Below are 9,629 nucleotides of genomic sequence, written 5' to 3'. Positions count from 1 at the left end.
TAATGTGGGGAACTACACTGCACCTAATGTGGGGGAACTATACTGCACCTAATGAGGGGGGACTATATACTGCACCTAATGTGGGGGAACTATACTGCCAACCTAATGTGGGGAGCTATACTGCACCTAATGTGGAGGGAACTGTACTGCACCTAATGTGGAGAGCTATACTGTACCTAATGTGGTGAACTATACTGCATCTAATGTGCGGGAACTATACTGCACCTAATGAGGGGGGGGGTGGGGATTATATACTGCACCTAATGTGGGGGAACTATAATGCCAGCCTAATGTGGAGAGCTATACTGCACCTAATGTGCAGGGAACTGTACTGCACCTAATGTGGAGAGCTATACTGCACCTAATGTGGAGAGCTATACTGCACCTAGTGTGGGGAGAACTATACTGCACCTAATGTGGGGAGAACTATACTGCACCTAATGTGGGGAGAACTATACTGCACCTAATGTGGGGAGAACTATACTGCACCTAATGTGGGGAGAACTATACTGCACCTAATGTGGGGAGAACTATACTGCACCTAATGTGGGGAGAACTATACTGCACCTAATGTGGGGGAACTATACTGTTTCTAATGTGGGGAGAACTATACTGCACGTGAAGTGGGGGAACTATACTGCACCTAATGTGGGGAGAACTATACTGCACCTAATGTGAAGAGCTATACTGCACCTAATGTGGGGAACTATACTGCCCCTAATGTGGGGAACTATACTGCACTTAATGTGGGGAACTATACTGCACCTAATGTGGTGAACTATACTGCACCTAATGTGGGGGAACTATACTGCCAAACTAATGTGGGGAGCTATACTGCACCTAATGTGGAGGGAACTGTACTGCACCTAATGTGGAGAGCTATACTGCACCTAATGTGGGGAGAACTATACTGCACCTAATGTGGGGGAACTATACTGCACCTAATGTGGGGAGAACTATACTGCACCTAATGTGGGGAGAACTATACTGCACCTAATGTGGGGAGAACTATACTGCACCTAATGTGGCGGACTATACTGCACCTAATGTGGGGGAACTATACTGTACCTAATGTGGGGAGAACTATACTGCACCTAAAGTGGGGGAACTATACAGCACCTGAAGTGGGGGAACTATACTGCACCTTATGTGGGGGACTATACTGCACCTAATGTGGGGGACTATACTGCACCTAATGTGGGGAGAACTATACTGCACCTAATGTGGGGGACTATACTGCACCTAATGTGGGGGACTATACTGCACCTAATGTGGGGGAACTATACTGTACCTAATGTGGGGAGAACTATACTGCACCTGAAGTGGGGGAACTATACTGCACCTAATGTGGGGAGAACTATACTGCACCTAATGAGGGGGACTATACTGCACCTAATGTGGGGGAACTATACTGCACCTAATGTGGGGGAACTATACTGCACACCTAATGTGGGGGAGCTATACTCTTTACCTAATGTGGGGGGAACTATACAAAAATATAAAATTGTACTATTTTGATCCCTATAACTCTTATTTTTCTGTATATGGGGATGTGAGGGTCATTTTTTGCGCTGTGATTTGTAGTTTTTATCGGTACCATTTTTGTTTTGATGGGACTTTTCAATAGCTTTTTAGATATTTTTTTTATAGTATTTGAAGTGACCAAAAATGTTCAAATCTAGTTAGTGCACTACTATGACTTTTGGGGCCCCACTTTTGATTTTGCCTAAGGCCACCCTAAGCCTAAAACCGGCCCTGATTATAAGGGAGTGTTGTGCCATTTTACTTTTTGAATTTGTGGTGGACTATGATCAGGTCTTGGTCGCTGACACCACTTTATTGAAAAATTTGGCAAAGTACTGGTGTATTCCTTCTGTGATATATATATATATATATGTATAGCCACGCAAAGTGATACGCCTGTGCTCGGTGGCTGTTTGCCGGCACAATGACACAATGCTGTGGGGCTGGTATACAGTAATTTCCAGGGCTGGATTTCATCCCCAGTCCGGCCCTGTCCCAAGGATAGGGGATAAGTTTCAGATTGCGGGGGTCCGACCGCTGGGGGGCCCCGTGATCTCCTGTACGGGGCCCTGGCTCGCTGGCCAGATAGCGCAGGTTGACCGCCAGATGAAGGGGCAGCCGACACGCCCCCTCAAAAAAAGCGCTATAGCAGAGCCAGAAATTGCCAAAGGCAGCGCTGCATCAGTCCCCCAAAAAATGTGAGTTCCTGGATTTAAATATCTATATTCAGGATGGCTGTTCGCATACTGCCAACTATTTTAAGGAGGTGAATGCAAACAGATACCTCGACTTTAACAGTTGCCATCTTAAATAATGGAAGAAGAACATTCCATTAGGTCAAATGAAAAGAATCCGAAGGAATTGTTCTTCCACACAAAAATACCTACAACAACTAGAGAACCTGGAGGATCGTTTTAAACAAAAAGGGTATCCCAAACCCCTTATACAAGGAGCACGCCAGAGAGTGGACGAATTAGAACAAAGTGCTTGCTTGAAAAATAATAAACAGGGTAATGCAGAGGGGGGTTATAATGATGAATTTGATTCTGTTTTCTAACTAGGTATTACACTTCACACACCAATATTTTTTTATAATATTTTTTTATTTTTTTTTTGTATAGGTAATATCACCAGCTCATATTATTGTGTCATGATTACTGGCACCATATGTAGTCCCCCAGTTATTCTTCTTTAGATGTTTTCCGTGTCCTGTGCAGTATCTCTCCCAGAAGTCCACTTGATGGCCCCCGTGGTGGTCTACACCCCGAAGTCATCAATTTTTACTCTAAGAGAGAGTGTGCAGCTGTTTCTGGAGACGGTCAACAATAACCTCTGCATGGTGGAATAATAGGTCACGATGTTTATCAGGATCAGTAGAAGCATCACCCACTCGATGATTATGATGGGGATTTCACGGATCTCGTCCCAGTCTTCATCATTATGGAATAATTCCTTTAATGTTTCATATCCAAAATAGAAAACTACACAGACAAAAGTCAGGCCACAGCAGGTGCATCTACTATGGTGGATGACTTTTTTTGCTCCTGGTAATTTATACATCTGGATGGACTGCCCAAGGTAGTATAAGGCTTCACATGTAATGGAAATTATCGTGCTGACAAAGTGTATCCTGGGATATTCTTCGGGGGACAATACATGCATAACAGCTGTGGAAAAACAGGAGGCCCACACAATGGCCAGCAGGATCCTCTGGATCAGGACCTGATGACCCCTGAACTCTTCAGTATGCATAACCATATACTTATAAATAAGAAAGGTTAGTACCAAAGTGCCAATGGACATCCCTATAAATCCAATTCTGAATAATATGCTTTCGGGAAAGACATTTCCCACGTCACTGTGAAGGAAAAGAAACCAATGTTATTATGGATATTTCCTCACTCCCAACCCATGAAATAAGAATCATGTGCTTGTTTATCTTACCTGATGCTCATCAGTGGCGAGGCTGCATGGCCGAGGACGACCGTCATGATGTAGCTGGTGGCAAGCCAGGCCGCACACCAAAACGCCAACAGGAGGGGGACGAACCCCAGTCCTTTTAGCTCCATTTCAGACAAGTAGAAAAAGAAGACGCTAATCTCACTATTCTCACTAATCACACAGGAACAGACTGAAGGCTCGGGCGGCTGTCAGTGGGATGTCAGGCCTCCAGCTGTCTATGACATCACATGTGACATGTCAGAATGACTGCTTGTTTCTTTGAGCTGCCATGATTTAGTATCTGCTATAGACAGAACCTGATGTTTTTACTATGGACCTTACAGACCTCAGAACCCAAGTAATTAGTGCAGGGGCTCCATTTTGATCATCTCATATTTCACATTATTTGAGTTCCAGGGCTCAGATACATTTGCACCCTCTATAGCAGTGGTCTTCAAGCTGTGAACCCCCAACCGCTGCAGAACCACAACTCCCAGCATGCCCAGACAGCAACTTTGCATAAGGAAATAGTCTAATTAAACTTTTCTTATATATAGAATCCCTGAAATCTCCAATCTCTCCTTTTATTGGTTTATGATCTGTGTTACTTATTTGTAAAAAAACAATGTTTCTGATTGTCTTCCCCCCACACACTTATGGGCTATCTCTTCAAACGACTTTATTTGACCTAAAGCGTATAATTGATTTACATAAATAAGCCCCTTTTCATCCAAAAGAGTGAATCTTTAATTTTAAGGAACTCTTTAAGTGCTTTATTCGACCATAATGAAGTAAAGTCAAAACTCCATGTGATTTAAAAAATAAATTTAAGTTCCCCCCATACTTAATTATCTAGATATGCATGGGTGTAGTGAGTATCCCAGCTTCCAAAATCTCAAAAATATCCTTCATTTTTCAGAGGCTTTTTCAAAAATGAAAGAAGCGATCTGATTGGTTGCTATGGGCAACTCAGCAGCTTTCCCCATAGACCACAATGGGCCTACTGGTTTCAATGGGCAAAAAATCAGAGTTAATGCACTAGACACAGTTCTCTATACCATTAACCCCTTCCCGACCTATGACATACCTGTACGTCATGGGTGGCAAGGTGTTCCCGACCCATGACATACAGGTACGTCATGAACATTTTTGCCGCTACTCGCGGCATCCCGCAGCGCCCGGTAAGATGGTGGCTATCACTGATAGCCAGCCATCTTACCATGCGACCACGGGGGGTTTCATCCCCCACCCCCCCCCCCAAGCGATCGCTGCTATCAGCTGGTCAAATCTGACTAGCTAATAGCAGCGTTTCGCTATCAGAATATTTAGCAGCGCGGTGTGTAAGTCCCGATCACGGGGATCGGGACACACACCGCTCTGCTAAGTGTCCCTTACCCATCCCCCGGCATCACTTACCCGACCATGCGGTGTCCCGAGTGGTCCCGTTGCGAGCGACGTCCTCCAGGCGGTCCCGGCGGCGCTGCGTCCCGGAGGTGAGTTTCCGGCAGCAGTGCGGCATCTTCATTGGCAGCAGTGAGATCGCCGTAAAGCGATCTCACTGCTGCCTCTGGGAGTTTCAAAACGGCAACTCCCAGCATGCCCAGACAGCCTTTGGCTTTCTGGGCATGCTGGGAGTTGTAGTTTTGTAACATCTGGAGGTCCACAGTTTGGAGACCACTGTATAATGGTCTCCAATCTGTGCTGTTCCAGATGTTGCAAAACTACAACTACCAGCATGCTCAGTCTGTTCAGGCATGCTGGGAGTTGTAGTTCTCTAACATCTGGAAGAGCATAGATTGGAGACCATTATACAGTGGTCTCCAAACTGTGGACCTCCAGATATTGCAAAACTACAACTCCCAGCATGCCCAGACTGCCCAAGCATGCTGGAAGTTGTAGTTCGGCAACATCTGATCCTTCAGATATTGCCGAACTACAACTTCCAGCATGCTTGGGCAGTCTGGGCATGCTGGGAGTTGTAGTTTTGCAACAACTGGAGGCACACTAGTTGGGAAACATTGTCCGTTTGCTACCTCAGTGCCTCCAGCTGTTTCAATTGTTGCAAAACTATAACTCCCAGCATGCACTGACAGACCATGCATGCTGGGAGTTGTAGTTTTGCAACAGCTGGAGGCACACTGGTTTGGAAACGCTAAGTTTGGTTGCAAAACACTTGAAAGTTTATTACTTAACTTAGTGTTTCCAAACCAGTGTGCCTCCAGCTGTTGCAAAACTACAACTCCCAGCATGCACGGACAGCCAAAGGGCATGCTCGGAGTTTGCAACAGCTGGATGTTTGCCCCCTCCCCCCAATGTGAATGTACAGGGTACACTCACATGGGCGGAGGTTTACAGTGAGTGCTGCAAGTTTGAGATGGCGCAAAATTTGCGCTGCAGCTCAAACTCCCAGCGGCAAACTTGCTGTGAACCTCTGCCCATGTGACTGTACCCTAAAAACACTACACTACACTAACACTAACCTAAAATAAAAAGTAAAAAACACTACATATACACATTATCCCTACACAGCCCCCCTCCCCCAAAAAAATGAAAAACGTCTGGTACGCTACTGTTTCCAAAACGGAGCCTCCAGCTGTTGCAAAATAATAACTCCCAGTATTGCCGGACAGCCATTGACTGTCCAGGCATGCTGGGAGTTTTGCAACAGCTGGAGGCACCCTGTTTGGGAATCATTGGCATAGAATACCCCTATGTCCACCCCTATGCAAATCCCTAATTCAGGCCTCAAATGCGCATGGCGCTCTCTCACTTTGGAGCCCTGTTGTATTTCAGGGCAACAGTTTTGGGACACATATGGGGTATTGCCGTACTCGGGAGAAATTGCCTTACAAATTTTGGGGGGCTTTTTCTTCTTTAACCCCTTATGAAAAGGTGAAGTTGGGGTCTACACCAGCATGTTAGTGTAAAAAAATAATTTTTTTACTCTGACATGCTGGTGTTGCCCTATACTTTTCATTTTCACAAGAGGTAAAAGGGGAAAAAAGATCCTCTAAATTTGTAATGCAATTTCTCCCGAGTATGGAGATACCCCATATGTGGGCGCAAAGTGCTCTGGGGGCGCACAACAAGGCTCAGAAGGGAGAGTGCACCATGTACATTTGAGGCGATTTGCACAGGGGTGGCTGATTGTTACAGCAGTTCTCGGAATCAGAATGATAAGTAAAAGCATTCCAGAGTTATTAATGTTTAAAGTGACAGTGGTCAGATTTTCAAAAAATGCCCAGGACCTGAAGGTGAAAATGGGCTGGGTCATGAAGGGGTTAAAGGGGTACTCCGGTGAAAACCTTTTTTTTCTTTTAAATCAACTGGCTCCGGAAAGTTAAACAGATTTGTAAATTACTTCTATTAAAAAATCGTAATCTTTCCTGTACTTATTAGCTGCTGAATACTACAGAGGAAATTATTTTCTTTTTGGAATGCTCTCTGATGACATCACGAGCACAGTGCTCTCTGCTGACGTTATTATAATAATAATAATAATAATAATAAGTCTTTATTTATTGTTGTCCTTAGTGGGATTTGAACCCTCTCCAGCTCCACTATATCTTTCTTGTACACTGGTGCTCAGTACTGTACACAGTACTCTATGTGAGGACTGACTAGTGATTTGTACAGCGGTAGCATTATTTCCTTGTCGTCGGCATCTATGCCCCTATTGATGTACCCCATGATTTTATTAGCCTTGGCAGCAGCTGCCCGACACTGGTCACTACAGCTAAGTTTACTGTTACCTAAGGCTCCTAAGTCCTTTTCCATGTCAGTCGTCCTAAGTGTTCTTCCATTTAATACATAATCCCAGCTCGGATTTTTGCATTACCTTACATTTATCAGTGTTGAACCTCATCTGCCACTTCCCAGCCCAAACCTCCAACCTATCCAGATCCATTTGTAACAGTGCACTGTCCTCTATAGTGTTTACCACTTTACAGAGTTTGGTGTCATCTGCAAAGATTGCTACTTTACTATTCAACCCCTCTGCAAGGTCATTCATGAATATATTAAATAGGACAGGACCCAAGACGGACCCCTGTGGTACCCCACTAGTAACAGTCACCCAATCAGAATAAGTACCATTAATAAACACCCTCTGTTTCCTATCATTGAGCCAGTTACTTACCCACTTGCGCACATTCTCCCCCAGTCCAAACCTTCTCATTTTATGCACCAACCTTTTATGTGGAACCGTATCAAATGCTTTGGAAAAATCCAGATATACGACATCCAGCGATTGCCCCTGGTCCAGTCTTGTGCTCACCTCCTCATAAAAGCTGATCAGGTTAGTTTGACAGGATCAATCCCTCATAAATCCATGCTGATACAGGGTCATACATTTATTTTTATCAAGATATTCCAAAATAGCATCTCTTAGGAAACCCTCAAACAATTTACCGAGGTTAAACTAACAGGTCTATAATTCCCGGGGTCACCTTTTGACCCCTTCTTAAATATTGGCACCACATTTGCCATGCGCCAGTCCTGGGGAACAGTCCCTGTCACTATAGAGTCCCTGAATATTAAAAATTGGGGTCTGTCTATTACATTACTTTTTTTTTATATTTTTTTTATTTTAATATTAAACAATTACAAAAATACATCGTACAAATCCGATAAAACAACATCACCAATCGGAAGAAAAGCAAAAGCCATAGAAGCCAAATCCATACTTGTTTACATCCAAGAGTATGTCTAATCAAATTTGCCCATCTTACCAATAGCTCCCAGCAGTATAAACTCTATCGTACGAGGTACCTTCACAGGGATTTTACTTTCTACCTCTTTTATTACAGATTCCCAGAAAACAGATATCTTCTCACACGACCAAAAACTATGTAAATAGTCCGCCTCTTCCAAACCACATTTAACACACTGTGAAGTGATTCTCACCCCTATCCTATGTAAATGAAGCGCGGAATAGTGGGTCTTGTGTAATATCTTAAATTGTGTAATTTTATGTTCCATATTACGAGAAACCTTGCTTATATTTTGGGCCATAATGTCCCAATCTTCCTCAGACACAGTACCCACTATTCCGGACCATTTGTCTTTAATTCTGTCGATCCCCCTTACTCCAATAATCTTATTTAATTTCTTATACAAAATTGATATTCCTTTTTTTTTTTAAAGTGCTCTATTTGAGTTAGTGCTTCTATGAAATTGTGTTTCTGTGCTACATATATCTCCTTATCTATCGTGTTATGGACTGCATGACTAACTTGCCAATAGTACAGCCAATCGTTATCACTAATATCATACCCCCTTTTTATGTGCTCAAATGAAAAGAGTTGTCCTTTATCAAATAATTGTTCCAGTCGTTTTATACCCTTACTATCCCAAAAAGTTGACTCACACTTCACCAATTCTTTAAATGTATTGTTACCCCATAGGGGTGTGAACCCAAAACTATTTCCTACATGTAATTCTCCCTTTAATCTTTCCCATACTTTCCTATATTTATACAATAACATCGTGTTATTTGACCCACTCTCCTCATAATCATCTAATTCCAACACCTCATATATGTTCACTTTCTCCTTATCTACTACAATCTTCTCCAGATATCTAAAATTTCTCCAATTCACGATTCGTACCAACTGCGCGGCCATGTAATAAACAAAGAAATTGGGCATATCCAATCCCCCCCTATCTCCAGGGGCCATAAAATATCTGTACTTCAGACGAACCCTTTTTCTTCCCCATAACAATCTACCCAGTATCACTTCTATCTTCCGGAACCAGCATTTGCCGATCCACACTGGCGAGGCAGCAAGAAAAAAAAGGATCTGTGGGAGGACCACCATTTTTATTATCGCCATCCTTTCTGACATAGAGAAGGGCATTTTAATCCATACTTCTACTCTCTTCGCTAAACTATTCAAAAGGGGCAGTATATTGTTAATCACAAACCTATCATTCGTGGCTGCTATTTTTACTCCCAGATAATGGAAACATTCATTTTTTTTGAACACGGATAGTCTTCCCACCGTCTCCCCCATATCTTCATCCAGGGGGAGCATAGTAGATTTACTCCAATTTATGTCCAACCCAGATAGAGGGGCAAATGCCTCGAACATCTTAATGATACGATGTATTTTTTCTTGTGGGTTAGTTACAAAAAGGAGGATATCATCTGCAAATAACAAGAT

The 9,629-nt window shown here is 43.2% G+C and overlaps 1 protein-coding gene across 1 annotated transcript; it reads right to left on the bottom strand.

Moving 5' to 3' along the window:
• Positions 1–2,489: 2,489 nt before the first annotated feature.
• Positions 2,490–3,965, bottom strand: LOC130298325 (uncharacterized). The gene is made up of 2 exons (XM_056551255.1): positions 3,469–3,965; positions 2,490–3,382 (listed from the first exon to the last, which is right to left on the bottom strand). The coding sequence occupies exons 1-2, from the start codon at positions 3,591–3,593 to the stop codon at positions 2,782–2,784; spliced, it is 726 nt and encodes a 241-aa protein (XP_056407230.1). The 5' UTR covers positions 3,594–3,965; the 3' UTR covers positions 2,490–2,781.
• Between the last annotated feature and the right edge of the window lie 5,664 nt (positions 3,966–9,629).

Source organism: Hyla sarda (assembly GCF_029499605.1).
Source record: "Hyla sarda isolate aHylSar1 chromosome 2 unlocalized genomic scaffold, aHylSar1.hap1 SUPER_2_unloc_1, whole genome shotgun sequence".
Lineage (NCBI taxonomy): Eukaryota > Metazoa > Chordata > Amphibia > Anura > Hylidae > Hyla > Hyla sarda.
The sequence above is the reverse complement of the archived record's forward strand: the minus strand, read 5'-3'. Positions and strand labels throughout refer to the sequence as shown.

What these genes read in the sequence shown, in the direction of transcription:
- LOC130298325 (XM_056551255.1), bottom strand. Translation starts at nt 3,593, where the DNA reads ATGGAGCTAAAAGGACTGGGGTTCGTCCCCCTCCTGTTGGCGTTTTGG. An exon ending in TCGCCACTGATGAGCATCAG is followed by an intron (nt 3,383 to 3,468) that starts GTAAGATAAACA and finishes TTTCCTTCACAG; the next exon opens with TGACGTGGGAAATGTCTTTC.